General features: G+C 33.3%; 3 protein-coding genes across 3 annotated transcripts; all 3 read left to right on the top strand.

Annotated features, from left to right (window-relative positions):
- Positions 1-1,844: 1,844 nt before the first annotated feature.
- LOC140970929 (MLO-like protein 4) lies at positions 1,845-7,312 on the top strand. Its single transcript, XM_073432924.1, has 15 exons — positions 1,845-2,122; positions 2,257-2,314; positions 2,495-2,727; positions 3,311-3,427; positions 3,518-3,596; positions 3,702-3,808; positions 3,991-4,065; positions 4,276-4,361; positions 5,082-5,131; positions 5,814-5,854; positions 5,962-6,132; positions 6,252-6,287; positions 6,469-6,536; positions 6,641-6,701; positions 6,852-7,312. Exons 1-15 carry the CDS (start codon positions 2,012-2,014, stop codon positions 7,134-7,136), a joined length of 1,578 nt encoding a protein of 525 aa, XP_073289025.1. The 5' UTR covers positions 1,845-2,011; the 3' UTR covers positions 7,137-7,312.
- A 1,876-nt stretch (positions 7,313-9,188) lies between these two features.
- On the top strand, positions 9,189-14,656 carry LOC140970930 (MLO-like protein 4). The gene is made up of 15 exons (XM_073432925.1): positions 9,189-9,466; positions 9,601-9,658; positions 9,839-10,071; positions 10,655-10,771; positions 10,862-10,940; positions 11,046-11,152; positions 11,335-11,409; positions 11,620-11,705; positions 12,426-12,475; positions 13,158-13,198; positions 13,306-13,476; positions 13,596-13,631; positions 13,813-13,880; positions 13,985-14,045; positions 14,196-14,656. Exons 1-15 carry the CDS (start codon positions 9,356-9,358, stop codon positions 14,478-14,480), a joined length of 1,578 nt encoding a protein of 525 aa, XP_073289026.1. The 5' UTR covers positions 9,189-9,355; the 3' UTR covers positions 14,481-14,656.
- Positions 14,657-14,943: 287 nt separating this feature from the next.
- On the top strand, positions 14,944-18,239 carry LOC140970931 (uncharacterized). The gene is made up of 3 exons (XM_073432926.1): positions 14,944-15,103; positions 15,999-16,112; positions 17,927-18,239. Exons 1-3 carry the CDS (start codon positions 15,089-15,091, stop codon positions 18,047-18,049), a joined length of 252 nt encoding a protein of 83 aa, XP_073289027.1. The 5' UTR covers positions 14,944-15,088; the 3' UTR covers positions 18,050-18,239.
- Positions 18,240-18,431: the final 192 nt, after the last annotated feature.

The raw sequence follows: 18,431 nt of genomic DNA on the forward strand, positions 1-18,431 counted from the left end.
TTAATAATGTTGGGATCATAAAAACTTATTAATTTGGAGAGGATTTAATTAATCGACAAATTAATATTTTATTATTTTAAAGAGTATTTTTTTGATCAAGTGAGCATAAATTTAATTACATAAAAATATATTGTTTTTACCATTGTTTATATCATTAATGTAAAATTTTAAAATTCATTGTACATATTTAATAAATCATGGCACAATAATTGGTCCAACTAGAAATTCGATCGAACCATGAAATTTTGACTTATTAAAAAAATCAAAGTTATACTATTACCATTAGTTATAGTTTTTTTTATAAAACAACAACGTTCGATCATACTTATACGTTGTTTAAATAATTAAACAATATTCATTCCGTCGATTAATCAGATAAATTTCACCTTATAAACGATAAGAATAGAATTTAAACATCGGAAGAAAATTTCAAGAACAACAAACAAGTATACAATCATATTTTATTCCATTGTCCAAGTAATTGTTGTAATTATAAATAATTATTAATTTGTGAGAATATAAAATCGTGTGGTACCACTTTAGAGGCATCAAAATAAAATTATAAGATTGTACTGCTTCAGGAACATGAATTGATTTATTAAAAAATATAAGATTTAATAATAAGTTGTGGTCTTTGGGAGAACAATCTCAAAAAAAAATATATATATATTTGTGCTAATAACGTGTTATAAATTTAATAGAAAGTTCGATAGATAGAATAGATAATGGAGAATAGAAATGAGATAATTGGATTGTCTATTATTTCAATTAGACACCCCTTTTTTAAGTATAGAGATTGATTCACAAAATAAAAAATATATACCATCATTTATTAATCAAATCAATCATCTACATTAACACATATCATCTATGTACACAACAAATATATGTTTGTGTATTACAATGTAGAATAATAATCACGTATAATATATTGAAATAAATATATGAGTATACCGATAAAAGAAAACGCAACAATCGAAACGTTAAGAACATTGTTAAGACTTGAGACTTTTTAATTGAGAAATTGATGAGGATGATTTGAAGGTTACAAAGATTTAAACTAAAAACAGATTTTATTTATTTTTATTTTTTAGGTTTCAAACTTAGATTTGCAACCATTTCCCACAAAGTCTAAAATTTCAAAATTATAGAGTCAAATCATTATAACAAATCTACAAAATAAATTCATCCGATTCATTTTAAATTCAATTAATTTAATTCAAACAAAAAAAATTATCAAAAGATGGTAAATCCAATAATAGGATCACATCTCTTTGAGAAACTAAATTAACTATTACTACTAATATTAGATACAATTAATTTTCAATAATATATTTACTGATTATATTGAATTGATTAAACTTATTTTTTTTTTGCATTAATTATGTTTAGAGTAGGTCTCTTGTGAGACGGTCTCACGAATCTTTATTTGTGAGACGGGTGAACCCTACCGAAATTCACAATAAAAAGTAATACTCTTAGCATAAAAAATAATATTTTTTCATGGATGACCCAAATAAGAAATTCGACCCACAAAATTGATCCGTGAGACCGTCTCACAAGAGTTTTTGTGTTATGTTTAAATTTTTCGTTCACTCAAACTCATTTCTTGACTCCATATTTTGAGTTCTTATGTTATTTCAAATATAAAATTATAAATTTTTTAGTAACAGTCTATATTTACATATAAAAAATTAATTTACTGGCATTTCTTATTTTGTTTTCTACTTAAATTTTATATTTACATATAATATTTTTTCCTATTGGTCAGTTGGCTTTAATGAAAATGGGACCTTTATGCTCGGCAGCTCCATAGCATCCCATGCATACCAATTTTAATGTCACACACGCGATGGTCTCAGATCTGCCGAACCAAAACAAATTAATCGATTATCCATACTGATCTGTTCAAATCGGTCAGTTCTTGGAAGTAATATTATTCTAAATTCATTTGTATACAAATGCAATTCTATTTTCATTTATTGCAAAAGATTTCGTTTTTATTGGAAAAATGGAAGGTCGATCCTTCGCCGAAACGCCTTCATGGGCTGTTGCCACTGTTACTAGTCTTTTGGTTGGCATTGGGTATTTGATTCATGGAGGATTAAAGAAATTTGGGAAGGTTTAATCATTTTTTGTTGGTTTCATTCTTTTTTCGCTTTTTTACACAAATATATCTGTTTATATATACTTTAGACATATTCTTTTGGATTCTTCGATTTGAAAGATTTTTTCTTCTTATATTTGGTGCGGAAGTGGTTGGATAGGACTAAAAGGAAGCATCTTCTTGCTGCTCTTAACAAGATCAAGGAAGGTAAGTAAGACGTAGACCAAATTAAACTATTGTTCAAAAAATTATGTTTGATGTTTTCAAATGTTTTGCACCAATATAATCTGTGGAAACTTTGATAGTTGAATAATTTGAACATCTTAAGAGTTTATTCTTCTGGATATTTGATATATATGTTATATTTTTTTCTTTTTGTCTGATCAGAGCTAATGGTATTTGGCCTTCTGTCATTGTTGATGGGCCATTGGATCATTTTTGTGTCCAAAATTTGTGTGAAGTCTTCAGCATTGAGCAATCGGTTTTATCCATGTTCACTTCATAATCATGTACAGCGTCGTGCTTTTGTAAACCATGCTCTTGTTTTATCATCTACTCGCTGGAATTCCTCGATTTCACGTCACTTATTGGATGATTCCCATGAAGATTTTTGTCCTAAGGTACTGTTATTCAGAATACTGTATTTAGTGTTACTTTAATTGGTGTATCCTGGTTTTTATCACGCTTTTGATGCCAACGTGGGACCAAAAACTTTTCTTTAAAACTGTGTTAGCCCTAAGGTAAGTGGCTAAGCTATAAATTAAGCCAGATTAAATGAAGTATACGTGGACTAAAAAATGAGTGTAGATGAACACTTAATGGTCACAGTCTAGAAGTGTCACATCGGTTTAAACCGTAAACTCTAGGATTAGGAGTGATAAATTGTTGAAAAAATAAAATTGATCGGTTGCAAACTGAGTTCATCTGAGAACATAACAAAACTTATCAATGATGCTGCAACTTTTACTTGTGTAAAAGATTCAAAAATTCAAAAACAAAAACGGAAGTTTGGAGATGAAGTTTCTCGATAGCGTCTACTGTGGCATCAGAATGGCTTATGAAATGCCTACCCTACAGAATCACTATAAAGCTTAACATAACATTTATGTATAGCAGCTTTATTGTAAATTTGAAAATTCATTCTTGTTAAATTGTGATTGTCTGTGGCTTCACGAAGCTTTTCATTCTGCTATTTTATTCCAGGATCGTCAGCCATTTGCCTCATACGAGAGCCTTGAGCAGCTTCATCGGTTCTTAATTGTTCTAGGTGTTACACACGTCTCCTATAGTTTTTTAGCCATTGCACTAGCCATGATCAAGGTCAATATATCACCTGCAAAGTAATGTAATTTTGGCATCAGGGTGCAATTACCTCACCCATTGTGCTTAAAATTCAGCCCACAAATGCAGATTTATAGCTGGAGGCCATGGGAGAATCATGCCAAAACCATGGCTTTTCGGACCTTGCTGACTACAAACACTTCTATTGGTGATTGATAGAATTTTCCTATAATATTTCCCAATTATTTTCATCCATGGGACAGATAAAGCTGATTATCAGCTGAATTATTTTTCTGTGCAAAATTTGATATAGATTCTCAAGATGTCCCGGTGAATGGTGCGCGAATGATGCATCCCTCAAGTTTCATATTTCATCGGACTTCCCACAGATGGAGTCAGCACAGAGTTCTGGTTTGGCTGGTATGCACATGTAGAATCTTTCACTGTTATCCAGCCATTTTGCAGCTGTAAAATTTCAGTTTTCCGTTCACATTTCTGATGCTTTAAAAACATATTTTAGTTTCATTCTTTTCAGCAATATATTCTGCCTTTGATAAGGAATTTAAACTTATGAATTCTTCAAGCTTTTTTTCTGTTTTCAGCTTTGTTTTTGCCGCCAATTTTGGAGTTCTATTAATCAAGCTGACTACACGGCCTTGCGATTAGGCTTTATCTCTGTAAGTTTTTTTTCCTTTTCTCTTAATTAATTTGAATTATATGACCGAAAATTTCTCAAAAGTTTCAGAGTTTCTGACATTAATTTCTTGTTTCACTACAAATTAAATCATGTTAAAAAATGAACTTAACTTCATCATAACTTACAGCGGCATATATTAACACAATTGAAGAGCATAACTATAATCTCTCTGTCTTTCAACCCACTGCAGAGACATCAACTACCTGTAACATATGATTTTCATAACTACATGCTGCGAAGTATGGAGGAAGAATTTCGAGATATTGTTGGCATTAGGTATCAAATCACTATTTGGGTCTTCAAACTTTGTATTTTTGAAACTATGGTATCAAGCACTCTGTCCATCTGATCATACAGTGAAAAGCCTAGTGTGAAGGGCTCTCATTTGGTTTCCGTTACTGTAACTTTATCAACACTGGTTTAAAAAGTTTATTTTTCATTATGCTGGTGATTTGCCTATGAAATTCCCTGTCTTCTTTTATCTGCTGGGTTTTGTTCTCTCTTGTTGTGTTTCCTTCCTATTATGTCATAAGTTCGAGGGGAGAACCAGAAACCAAAAGACTAAACTGCTAATTGGAAGATCGTTCAAGCTTACTAGTCAGTCCATAATTGTTTGTGAAGCCAATATGGGACACATATCATTACTCACCCCTCGAGAAATTGATGCCTATGGTAGCATGAATAAGTGCAACATTATTGAAACTGAGGCACCATAGCCCTTTCCCAAGTCACCACTTGTGCTGCATCGATTCTCGACGAAAACGTCAATGTTAGGCTCTAGGAAGAGAAAGGTCCAACCCAAAAGATAAGGATTATAGGTGGGAGAAACCCTCAAGGAAATCAGACACTCAACAAAAAATTGTGGCGCCAATGTGGGACATATAGCACTACGGAAATAATTAATACGAGCAAATAAATTGAAAATGTGTCTTTGTCTGTGCATCTATTATTGATACTAACTGCAAAGTGTTCGACTGATCTTCACTTCTTTTGCAGTGTCCCTCTTTGGATATTTGCCATTTCATGTATTGTACTAGGCTTTCATGGTAAATTCATGTTTCCAATTTTTACCTTTGAAAGTTCTGCAATTGAACATATTTTTGGCTCTTTCGTGCTGATGGAAATACTGAAACCACCTTGATAAATGGCTTGAGAATAAATTTTAGTGATATTGATGTTTGCATCTTGTCACTACGAATTTGGCTGTTTGCTGAAGTTATTAAAAAATCAAGGGAAAAGTCACGCTTAGACAAATTACTGTAAAATTGCTGTTAATTTAAGTTGAGGGAAGTGTTATCCCCTCCTACTTGTTCCATCTATAAGCTTTAGATGTGTGCGTTAAATTTTTTTTTACCAAAGTTTTAGGCCATTAAATTTTCACAACGGATAGTAGACTCATTCCCGCAACAGCATCAATCACATTTTGAGGCCCTGTATCTACAGGACACGCCCATGCTAGTAAGATTTTATGTAGTAGGTTCTACCAGCAACTAACTTGTCGTTCTATTCAATATGCTCCAATAGTAACTGATTTTGTTGTTCTCGTCTTACGAAAATAATTAACCAACACTACTTAAAAGGTCCAATTAATTTTCACAGCTCACCCGCAATCTGATGTGGGGCGATATACATTTGGAATAGTGAATCACGGCTTGGTAGATGTTTTTCAGTACAAACACACCAAACTTTGTTATGCAATCTCTAATGTGTTGTGTGTCCTTGCCTTAGGAACAAATATCTACTTCTGGATTTCATTCTTACCTGCAATTGTAAGTCTTTTTAACCTTCTTTGTCTTTGAAAAGTTAATGATATTCGTGTTGAGTGCTAAAATTTATTGGTTCCTTCATCACCTCTCCCAAATTTTATCTTGGCTAGTTGATCCTCGGGATCGGGATGAAGCTCCATCACATAGTTGTAAAGCTGGCTGTTGAAATCATGGATTCGAGTCAACGGACCGGATTTGATCAGTTCAACCTGAGGGATGAACTGTTCTGGTTTGGGAACCCTCGGCTTTTGCTTCGGTTGATACAATTTGTATCGTTCCAGGTTACAACCTGAAAAGCCTTTTCGGATTCAGATGAAATTATCTATTCAATAAGATGGAAAAAGTTGAACGAAAACAAGAACGAAACCATTTATTTCTTTACACCTTACTGAAATTGCAGAATGCATTCGAGATGGCGATGTATACATGGTCACTGGTAACATTTCTTGATGTCCTACTTTCACTTTCCTTGGAAAATTTTATTTGATCCCAAATAAAATTTTTGGTCCATACCTAACTAGTGGAGTTGTTTATCTTAACATGCAACAACTAGCAATTTCAGCTCCCTTGTTCTTTGTTATTTACGTTCTTTACATTTGTTTTCTTCATTTTTCCAGTGGGAAATTAGAGGACCTTCGTGTTTCACCGGAGATCGTAGTTTCCTTATAATTCGCTTGACATTTGGGTACACCATTTTCCCCTACGCAAGACTAATTTAGTATCTTTTTTACGACCTTCGATTTATATGAGTGATGCTCCAGCTAGCAGATTTGGTTGATTTGTCTGCAGGGTTGTCTCCCAGTTCTGGTGTAGCTTTATCACATTCCCTCTCTATGTTATCGTTACTCAGGTAAATGAAATAAGAGATTCCCTCTCATTTTTCATTCATCGTTTTATGTCCGTTTCTTGTATGACACAGCTTTCTCTGTGGAGATTCTGACTTCCACGATTAAGAAAATGACAGGATATGTGTCTTCTTTGCTGTTACCAATTGTTGCAGATGGGTTCCAAATATAAGAAAACCATAGTATCCGAAAACGTGAGACGATCACTTCATGGATGGAGAAGAAAAGTAAGGGCCAAACAAGAACCACCTTTCAAACTGTTGACCGCGACAACGTCCATAGCATCGGTGGAATCAATCGAAGGAGGATATGAGGAGCCATATTGTGGCCAACCAGCAGAAATATCTCAGAGCCTTCCAACGCTGGAAGAACTGTTTATGGCCACTCCACTCAATGAAAGTACTGTTGAAAGATATTTGATAAAGAAAACTGAGTTATGATTCTGATCTTTGAATATTCTCTCGTGTTTTTTTTCTAATTTTCCGATACGATTATATACAAATAGCATTTTGTATAATCTGTAGGAACTAAGCAATGCTTTCACATAATATCAAACATAAGTAAATACAATCAGCCATTTTGTATTTAAAGAATAATTTCCTTGATGACGTTTATATTTCCATTGTTTCAAAAATAAAATAAAATACAATACATTATCAAAATATGTGCATCATTTGTTCAAAGTTTGCCTCTGCTACTCATTTATAAAACGTAGATATTGTGCTATTTTTTAAATTTTATTTAATAATGCTTTGCATATTGTAATTTAAATATTTTCCCATTTTTTGGAAATTTATTTTTTATAAAAATGACGAAAGAACGTTATTTAAAAGAAAAAAATCAAACAAATCTTTTGGTCTAGACTAGACTAGACTAGACTAGACTCCTATAAGTGAATTTAAAAAAAAATCCCCAAAAAATTAAATTTTATTTAATTTAATAAAGTGTACATATATTGCACATACTCTTTTCGGTCGCCGACACCAATCTCTTCGTCTTACTAAATTTCAATTCGGGGCTGTCTTTGAACTTGGTGAATTTAACAAATTTTAAGCTTAACAGCGATGAAAGATTACGAGGTACTAAAGATTCGTTCGTTTATCTGTTCTAGGTTCAGTTACGGATTTTGTTTTCCTTGATTTAGGGCACGATTTGAAATTGGGGATAATTATTTTCCATATTTTCTGCTTTAATTAACTAGTGATTAGGGGTTTGCGGCCAATTCGAAAAGTTGATTGCATGATAAGTTTACCTTGGCAAAATCTCAATTTTTTTTTTTTTTGCAATCAAATAAAAGCTGGCTTTGAAATTGGATTCAATGTGCTTGAAATCAAAATTCTATTTTTGGTCTTTGAGAAAATCAAGATGGTGTTTAAAGAATCTCGTTTGCACTATTATTTGTGAATAGGTAAAATTTTTTTACAATTCCAAATCTGTCAAATCGTTTTTGGCTAAACTGAATCTTTTTGTTATCAGTTAATGTAGACTATTAAAATATCTGGTTTGGAATTGCAGTGATTTATAATTTTGGTTTGTCCTGTTACTTTTCTGAATATAATGCTGTGTTTATTTATGCTAGTGAGCTCAAAACTTTGGTGGAATAGGGGTGGGGGGAACGCATTATTGGACATAGTAATATGGTTGTTTTAAGAGTCGCTTGACCCTTGTATCAGATCCAAAAATATCTTTAAGACTGAAATGTATATTTTGAGTGAGTGAGTATGACTGGCTTTATAATTCATATGTATTCAGTTTGATTACTACATATCTGTGATAATATTAATAATATTTTGTGGCCTGTCAGTATAATTTTTTAGTTGAAAGTCGTTCCTGCATCTGAAAAAGTGAGCCCTCAAGAGGGAAAACTAACCTCTAACCTATCAAATTCTCACATGATATCTTATTTATTGCATTTGTATTCAAAACTTCTTTCTGTTACGACTTTTGTGACACACCAAAATATATCCTTCACAGATCGAAGAAAAAAAGCAAGCGGCTGCTGACGTGTTATTTCAGTACTCAAAATTTGTAATGGCATGTATCGGGCATCAGGTTCGACCGTGTGACTTGAGGTTACATCTAATGAAGGNGAACCCTACCGAAATTCACAATAAAAAGTAATACTCTTAGCATAAAAAATAATATTTTTTCATGGATGACCCAAATAAGAAATTCGACCCACAAAATTGATCCGTGAGACCGTCTCACAAGAGTTTTTGTGTTATGTTTAAATTTTTCGTTCACTCAAACTCATTTCTTGACTCCATATTTTGAGTTCTTATGTTATTTCAAATATAAAATTATAAATTTTTTAGTAACAGTCTATATTTACATATAAAAAATTAATTTACTGGCATTTCTTATTTTGTTTTCTACTTAAATTTTATATTTACATATAATATTTTTTCCTATTGGTCAGTTGGCTTTAATGAAAATGGGACCTTTATGCTCGGCAGCTCCATAGCATCCCATGCATACCAATTTTAATGTCACACACGCGATGGTCTCAGATCTGCCGAACCAAAACAAATTAATCGATTATCCATACTGATCTGTTCAAATCGGTCAGTTCTTGGAAGTAATATTATTCTAAATTCATTTGTATACAAATGCAATTCTATTTTCATTTATTGCAAAAGATTTCGTTTTTATTGGAAAAATGGAAGGTCGATCCTTCGCCGAAACGCCTTCATGGGCTGTTGCCACTGTTACTAGTCTTTTGGTTGGCATTGGGTATTTGATTCATGGAGGATTAAAGAAATTTGGGAAGGTTTAATCATTTTTTGTTGGTTTCATTCTTTTTTCGCTTTTTTACACAAATATATCTGTTTATATATACTTTAGACATATTCTTTTGGATTCTTCGATTTGAAAGATTTTTTCTTCTTATATTTGGTGCGGAAGTGGTTGGATAGGACTAAAAGGAAGCATCTTCTTGCTGCTCTTAACAAGATCAAGGAAGGTAAGTAAGACGTAGACCAAATTAAACTATTGTTCAAAAAATTATGTTTGATGTTTTCAAATGTTTTGCACCAATATAATCTGTGGAAACTTTGATAGTTGAATAATTTGAACATCTTAAGAGTTTATTCTTCTGGATATTTGATATATATGTTATATTTTTTTCTTTTTGTCTGATCAGAGCTAATGGTATTTGGCCTTCTGTCATTGTTGATGGGCCATTGGATCATTTTTGTGTCCAAAATTTGTGTGAAGTCTTCAGCATTGAGCAATCGGTTTTATCCATGTTCACTTCATAATCATGTACAGCGTCGTGCTTTTGTAAACCATGCTCTTGTTTTATCATCTACTCGCTGGAATTCCTCGATTTCACGTCACTTATTGGATGATTCCCATGAAGATTTTTGTCCTAAGGTACTGTTATTCAGAATACTGTATTTAGTGTTACTTTAATTGGTGTATCCTGGTTTTTATCACGCTTTTGATGCCAACGTGGGACCAAAAACTTTTCTTTAAAACTGTGTTAGCCCTAAGGTAAGTGGCTAAGCTATAAATTAAGCCAGATTAAATGAAGTATACGTGGACTAAAAAATGAGTGTAGATGAACACTTAATGGTCACAGTCTAGAAGTGTCACATCGGTTTAAACCGTAAACTCTAGGATTAGGAGTGATAAATTGTTGAAAAAATAAAATTGATCGGTTGCAAACTGAGTTCATCTGAGAACATAACAAAACTTATCAATGATGCTGCAACTTTTACTTGTGTAAAAGATTCAAAAATTCAAAAACAAAAACGGAAGTTTGGAGATGAAGTTTCTCGATAGCGTCTACTGTGGCATCAGAATGGCTTATGAAATGCCTACCCTACAGAATCACTATAAAGCTTAACATAACATTTATGTATAGCAGCTTTATTGTAAATTTGAAAATTCATTCTTGTTAAATTGTGATTGTCTGTGGCTTCACGAAGCTTTTCATTCTGCTATTTTATTCCAGGATCGTCAGCCATTTGCCTCATACGAGAGCCTTGAGCAGCTTCATCGGTTCTTAATTGTTCTAGGTGTTACACACGTCTCCTATAGTTTTTTAGCCATTGCACTAGCCATGATCAAGGTCAATATATCACCTGCAAAGTAATGTAATTTTGGCATCAGGGTGCAATTACCTCACCCATTGTGCTTAAAATTCAGCCCACAAATGCAGATTTATAGCTGGAGGCCATGGGAGAATCATGCCAAAACCATGGCTTTTCGGACCTTGCTGACTACAAACACTTCTATTGGTGATTGATAGAATTTTCCTATAATATTTCCCAATTATTTTCATCCATGGGACAGATAAAGCTGATTATCAGCTGAATTATTTTTCTGTGCAAAATTTGATATAGATTCTCAAGATGTCCCGGTGAATGGTGCGCGAATGATGCATCCCTCAAGTTTCATATTTCATCGGACTTCCCACAGATGGAGTCAGCACAGAGTTCTGGTTTGGCTGGTATGCACATGTAGAATCTTTCACTGTTATCCAGCCATTTTGCAGCTGTAAAATTTCAGTTTTCCGTTCACATTTCTGATGCTTTAAAAACATATTTTAGTTTCATTCTTTTCAGCAATATATTCTGCCTTTGATAAGGAATTTAAACTTATGAATTCTTCAAGCTTTTTTTCTGTTTTCAGCTTTGTTTTTGCCGCCAATTTTGGAGTTCTATTAATCAAGCTGACTACACGGCCTTGCGATTAGGCTTTATCTCTGTAAGTTTTTTTTCCTTTTCTCTTAATTAATTTGAATTATATGACCGAAAATTTCTCAAAAGTTTCAGAGTTTCTGACATTAATTTCTTGTTTCACTACAAATTAAATCATGTTAAAAAATGAACTTAACTTCATCATAACTTACAGCGGCATATATTAACACAATTGAAGAGCATAACTATAATCTCTCTGTCTTTCAACCCACTGCAGAGACATCAACTACCTGTAACATATGATTTTCATAACTACATGCTGCGAAGTATGGAGGAAGAATTTCGAGATATTGTTGGCATTAGGTATCAAATCACTATTTGGGTCTTCAAACTTTGTATTTTTGAAACTATGGTATCAAGCACTCTGTCCATCTGATCATACAGTGAAAAGCCTAGTGTGAAGGGCTCTCATTTGGTTTCCGTTACTGTAACTTTATCAACACTGGTTTAAAAAGTTTATTTTTCATTATGCTGGTGATTTGCCTATGAAATTCCCTGTCTTCTTTTATCTGCTGGGTTTTGTTCTCTCTTGTTGTGTTTCCTTCCTATTATGTCATAAGTTCGAGGGGAGAACCAGAAACCAAAAGACTAAACTGCTAATTGGAAGATCGTTCAAGCTTACTAGTCAGTCCATAATTGTTTGTGAAGCCAATATGGGACACATATCATTACTCACCCCTCGAGAAATTGATGCCTATGGTAGCATGAATAAGTGCAACATTATTGAAACTGAGGCACCATAGCCCTTTCCCAAGTCACCACTTGTGCTGCATCGATTCTCGACGAAAACGTCAATGTTAGGCTCTAGGAAGAGAAAGGTCCAACCCAAAAGATAAGGATTATAGGTGGGAGAAACCCTCAAGGAAATCAGACACTCAACAAAAAATTGTGGCGCCAATGTGGGACATATAGCACTACGGAAATAATTAATACGAGCAAATAAATTGAAAATGTGTCTTTGTCTGTGCATCTATTATTGATACTAACTGCAAAGTGTTCGACTGATCTTCACTTCTTTTGCAGTGTCCCTCTTTGGATATTTGCCATTTCATGTATTGTACTAGGCTTTCATGGTAAATTCATGTTTCCAATTTTTACCTTTGAAAGTTCTGCAATTGAACATATTTTTGGCTCTTTCGTGCTGATGGAAATACTGAAACCACCTTGATAAATGGCTTGAGAATAAATTTTAGTGATATTGATGTTTGCATCTTGTCACTACGAATTTGGCTGTTTGCTGAAGTTATTAAAAAATCAAGGGAAAAGTCACGCTTAGACAAATTACTGTAAAATTGCTGTTAATTTAAGTTGAGGGAAGTGTTATCCCCTCCTACTTGTTCCATCTATAAGCTTTAGATGTGTGCGTTAAATTTTTTTTTACCAAAGTTTTAGGCCATTAAATTTTCACAACGGATAGTAGACTCATTCCCGCAACAGCATCAATCACATTTTGAGGCCCTGTATCTACAGGACACGCCCATGCTAGTAAGATTTTATGTAGTAGGTTCTACCAGCAACTAACTTGTCGTTCTATTCAATATGCTCCAATAGTAACTGATTTTGTTGTTCTCGTCTTACGAAAATAATTAACCAACACTACTTAAAAGGTCCAATTAATTTTCACAGCTCACCCGCAATCTGATGTGGGGCGATATACATTTGGAATAGTGAATCACGGCTTGGTAGATGTTTTTCAGTACAAACACACCAAACTTTGTTATGCAATCTCTAATGTGTTGTGTGTCCTTGCCTTAGGAACAAATATCTACTTCTGGATTTCATTCTTACCTGCAATTGTAAGTCTTTTTAACCTTCTTTGTCTTTGAAAAGTTAATGATATTCGTGTTGAGTGCTAAAATTTATTGGTTCCTTCATCACCTCTCCCAAATTTTATCTTGGCTAGTTGATCCTCGGGATCGGGATGAAGCTCCATCACATAGTTGTAAAGCTGGCTGTTGAAATCATGGATTCGAGTCAACGGACCGGATTTGATCAGTTCAACCTGAGGGATGAACTGTTCTGGTTTGGGAACCCTCGGCTTTTGCTTCGGTTGATACAATTTGTATCGTTCCAGGTTACAACCTGAAAAGCCTTTTCGGATTCAGATGAAATTATCTATTCAATAAGATGGAAAAAGTTGAACGAAAACAAGAACGAAACCATTTATTTCTTTACACCTTACTGAAATTGCAGAATGCATTCGAGATGGCGATGTATACATGGTCACTGGTAACATTTCTTGATGTCCTACTTTCACTTTCCTTGGAAAATTTTATTTGATCCCAAATAAAATTTTTGGTCCATACCTAACTAGTGGAGTTGTTTATCTTAACATGCAACAACTAGCAATTTCAGCTCCCTTGTTCTTTGTTATTTACGTTCTTTACATTTGTTTTCTTCATTTTTCCAGTGGGAAATTAGAGGACCTTCGTGTTTCACCGGAGATCGTAGTTTCCTTATAATTCGCTTGACATTTGGGTACACCATTTTCCCCTACGCAAGACTAATTTAGTATCTTTTTTACGACCTTCGATTTATATGAGTGATGCTCCAGCTAGCAGATTTGGTTGATTTGTCTGCAGGGTTGTCTCCCAGTTCTGGTGTAGCTTTATCACATTCCCTCTCTATGTTATCGTTACTCAGGTAAATGAAATAAGAGATTCCCTCTCATTTTTCATTCATCGTTTTATGTCCGTTTCTTGTATGACACAGCTTTCTCTGTGGAGATTCTGACTTCCACGATTAAGAAAATGACAGGATATGTGTCTTCTTTGCTGTTACCAATTGTTGCAGATGGGTTCCAAATATAAGAAAACCATAGTATCCGAAAACGTGAGACGATCACTTCATGGATGGAGAAGAAAAGTAAGGGCCAAACAAGAACCACCTTTCAAACTGTTGACCGCGACAACGTCCATAGCATCGGTGGAATCAATCGAAGGAGGATATGAGGAGCCATATTGTGGCCAACCAGCAGAAATATCTCAGAGCCTTCCAACGCTGGAAGAACTGTTTATGGCCACTCCACTCAATGAAAGTACTGTTGAAAGATATTTGATAAAGAAAACTGAGTTATGATTCTGATCTTTGAATATTCTCTCGTGTTTTTTTTCTAATTTTCCGATACGATTATATACAAATAGCATTTTGTATAATCTGTAGGAACTAAGCAATGCTTTCACATAATATCAAACATAAGTAAATACAATCAGCCATTTTGTATTTAAAGAATAATTTCCTTGATGACGTTTATATTTCCATTGTTTCAAAAATATAATAAAATACGATACATTATCAAAATATGTGCATCATTTGTTCAAAGTTTGCCTCTGCTACTCATTTATAAAACGTAGATATTATGCTATTTTTTAAATTTTATTTAATAATGCTTTGCATATTGTAATTTAAATATTTTCCCATTTTTTGGAAATTTATTTTTTATAAAAATGACGAAAGAACGTTATTTAAAAGAAAAAAATCAAGCAAATCTTTTGGTCTAGACTAGACTCCTATAAGTGAATTTAAAAAAAATCCCCAAAAAATTAAATTTTATTTAATTTAATAAAGTGTACATATATTGCACATACTCTTTTCGGTCGCCGACACCAATCTCTTCGTCTTACTAAATTTCAATTCGGGGCTGTCTTTGAACTTGGTGAATTTAACAAATTTTAAGCTTAACAGCGATGAAAGATTACGAGGTACTAAAGATTCGTTCGTTTATCTGTTCTAGGTTCAGTTACGGATTTTGTTTTCCTTGATTTAGGGCACGATTTGAAATTGGGGATAATTATTTTCCATATTTTCTGCTTTAATTAACTAGTGATTAGGGGTTTGCGGCCAATTCGAAAAGTTGATTGCATGATAAGTTTACCTTGGCAAAATCTCAATTTTTTTTTTTTTTGCAATCAAATAAAAGCTGGCTTTGAAATTGGATTCGATGTGCTTGAAATCAAAATTCTATTTTTGGTCTTTGAGAAAATCAAGATGGTGTTTAAAGAATCTCGTTTGCACTATTATTTGTGAATAGGTAAAATTTTTTTACAATTCCAAATCTGTCAAATCGTTTTTGGCTAAACTGAATCTTTTTGTTATCAGTTAATGTAGACTATTAAAATATCTGGTTTGGAATTGCAGTGATTTATAATTTTGGTTTGTCCTGTTACTTTTCTGAATATAATGCTGTGTTTATTTATGCTAGTGAGCTCAAAACTTTGGTGGAATAGGGGTGGGGGGAACGCATTATTGGACATAGTAATATGGTTGTTTTAAGAGTCGCTTGACCCTTGTATCAGATCCAAAAATATCTTTAAGACTGAAATGTATATTTTGAGTGAGTGAGTATGACTGGCTTTATAATTCATATGTATTCAGTTTGATTACTACATATCTGTGATAATATTAATAATATTTTGTGGCCTGTCAGTATAATTTTTTAGTTGAAAGTCGTTCCTGCATCTGAAAAAGTGAGCCCTCAAGAGGGAAAACTAACCTCTAACCTATCAAATTCTCACATGATATCTTATTTATTGCATTTGTATTCAAAACTTCTTTCTGTTACGACTTTTGTGACACACCAAAATATATCCTTCACAGATCGAAGAAAAAAAGCAAGCGGCTGCTGACGTGTTATTTCAGTACTCAAAATTTGTAATGGCATGTATCGGGCATCAGGTTCGACCGTGTGACTTGAGGTTACATCTAATGAAGGTAATGTGTGCAATTCTTTTTTATTCTTTCTTATGAATTATACTGATTGTTGTGAAATGATTTTTTATAATACTTGACAATTAAAGACCGTTGCTATTAATAGCTCAGAAGTCAGAAGGCATGCGCTTAGTTTTAAGGTGCGACGAGATTCATAACGTCTTTAATTAAATACCGTGGCAACTAGTATGCACGACACCTCTGCCGTGTTTTAGTGTGCATTCCTTTAATAATTGAAGTTGTTAATACTGTTTTATGTTGTTTTGCTTAGTTTTCATAATTAATCCAATTAAGTAATGTAAAACTGAAAGCAAAATATGAGCATAGACAATTTTATCGTGGACTGATCCAACCGACCTACATCCACGGGGCTACACCCAGCTATTAAACAAATCCACTAAACTTCAATATTGTTACAATCATACAAGAATTTATTCAAATAAAAAATTCTTTTTTCTATTGACATCTCTATGACGAACGTATTCAATTAACTTTACTTGACGAGCACCACTCATCTTCAATTCCGCCTTGATCGAACTTCTTTTAATAACATGCTGATTGTTCTTTCCTGAAAACGTTGCCTTCTTCTCCCGAGGAATGAATCACGAAGCTCGGAATATCTATGTACCATCATCAATTGAAAAGCTCTGAAAATAGAATGATAAGGTGGAACTGTCAGTAACTTGTCTCAGCAAATATCGCGACACCGAATGGTCAGATTCGTTTTTATTCACAAAAAGTCTATCACAACAAATGATAGTCTCTCAGAATAATTTAACAATTAAAGCTTATGGCCTATCTCGACCACATATGACCATACTTGGCAATCTTCAAAATGTAAAATGTGTTATCATATCCAAGATAGATATTATCTTTTCTAATCTTGCACTATGTCTTTCAAGATGATGTTATCCAGTATCTACATCATATAATTAAACATCATGAAATATATTCAAACACTTATCTTCTTTGGTTATCTCCTTGTCTCCAAAAATTTTCAAATCAATATTTTAAAATATCTTATAAATAATCTCAAAAAGTAATGTCAACCTAAAATAACATCTAACAGAAGTAAAAGGGCACTAATTAGCCAGCGGAATGTCAAGTACTAGTGTTATGTGTTTTATCGACGGATGTTTTTAGGCAATTCAATTTTATTCTCTCTTATGAATTATACTGATTATTGTGGAATGATTTTAATGATACTTGATAATTAAAGATCATTGCTATTAATAACCACAAGACGTGCTTAGTTTCAAGGTGTGACAAGATTCATATGGTATTTACTTAATGCAACTAATCTGCACAACACCTTTAATATTGAAGTAAAAGGGGGCACTAACTAGCCAGCTGCTGCATGTCAAGTACTAGTGTTACTTATTTTAACAAAGGATACTTTTAGGTGTGTTATTTTCTCCAATTCTCTTAACAAAGACAGGGAATAGTGGATAATTAACGAAGAAGAAACAAGGGAATACACACTCAAAGGAAATACACATCTGAATTTGTAATCGACCACATTATCAATCAAATGTTGCAAGGTTTTCTTCAATATTTTATTTGGAATGTTTTTTTGTTGTCACTAGTATTATAATATTTCAGTCATCCTTATATTAATCTATAAGTTTCTGATCTTAGTTGATTTTTTAAAAAACAAATTTATACGTAATATGTTTTAAAATATGCCTCTAAAAAATCTGTATCTGTGGTTCTCTCTTTCCGGATAGAAAAATCTCTGTGAATTGTAGGCGATTTGTGTTTCCTACTACTTTGGAACTGAAAAGATTGTTCTAAAACTTTTTGATACAATTTTTCAGGAAATTTCCGGGGTGCCGGTTTCTTTGAAAAGGTCACCGTCCCGAGCAGGTGAGATGATCAGAGAATCTTCGAGCTCAGGCTCTTCGAAACTTGATAAATCTGATAGTTATAAAGCACTCTAAAACATAGTCTCTTAAACATTTACGTGTATTCGATACCTTTGCTTTAGAACCAAACATTATCAATCGGCCTGGATAGGGTACTATATTCATCATACATGTATACATATACTCGGTTGGTTCTATGTTTTGAAATTGTTCTATTTCCTCTATGAGAAAACAGACACTATTGGTGAAATTTACATCTTGTAACCCAGGGTCTCTAATTTGCAGTGTTCTCTTATGTCGTTAAATATCGAGTTTAATTGATTTTTTTTAAAAAAATTAATTGAGCATATTACGTTTTACACAAAAGTTTAATTTAATTAATGTTAAGCTAGGTAAGTTCAACTATCCAGATGAATACAGAATTATTAGAACGAATTTACGATAAGAAGAGCTTCTG

The sequence above is a fragment of the Primulina huaijiensis genome, chromosome 2 (assembly GCF_012295235.1).
Source record: "Primulina huaijiensis isolate GDHJ02 chromosome 2, ASM1229523v2, whole genome shotgun sequence".
NCBI lineage: Eukaryota > Viridiplantae > Streptophyta > Magnoliopsida > Lamiales > Gesneriaceae > Primulina > Primulina huaijiensis.

What these genes read in the sequence shown, in the direction of transcription:
- LOC140970929 (XM_073432924.1), top strand. Translation starts at nt 2,012, where the DNA reads ATGGAAGGTCGATCCTTCGCCGAAACGCCTTCATGGGCTGTTGCCACT. An exon ending in CGATGTATACATGGTCACTG is followed by an intron (nt 6,288 to 6,468) that starts GTAACATTTCTT and finishes TCATTTTTCCAG; the next exon opens with TGGGAAATTAGAGGACCTTC. An exon ending in ATAATTCGCTTGACATTTGG is followed by an intron (nt 6,537 to 6,640) that starts GTACACCATTTT and finishes ATTTGTCTGCAG; the next exon opens with GGTTGTCTCCCAGTTCTGGT.
- LOC140970930 (XM_073432925.1), top strand. Translation starts at nt 9,356, where the DNA reads ATGGAAGGTCGATCCTTCGCCGAAACGCCTTCATGGGCTGTTGCCACT. An exon ending in ATGAAGATTTTTGTCCTAAG is followed by an intron (nt 10,072 to 10,654) that starts GTACTGTTATTC and finishes ATTTTATTCCAG; the next exon opens with GATCGTCAGCCATTTGCCTC. An exon ending in GACTACAAACACTTCTATTG is followed by an intron (nt 10,941 to 11,045) that starts GTGATTGATAGA and finishes AATTTGATATAG; the next exon opens with ATTCTCAAGATGTCCCGGTG.
- LOC140970931 (XM_073432926.1), top strand. An exon ending in TGAGGTTACATCTAATGAAG is followed by an intron (nt 16,113 to 17,926) that starts GTAATGTGTGCA and finishes ACAATTTTTCAG; the next exon opens with GAAATTTCCGGGGTGCCGGT.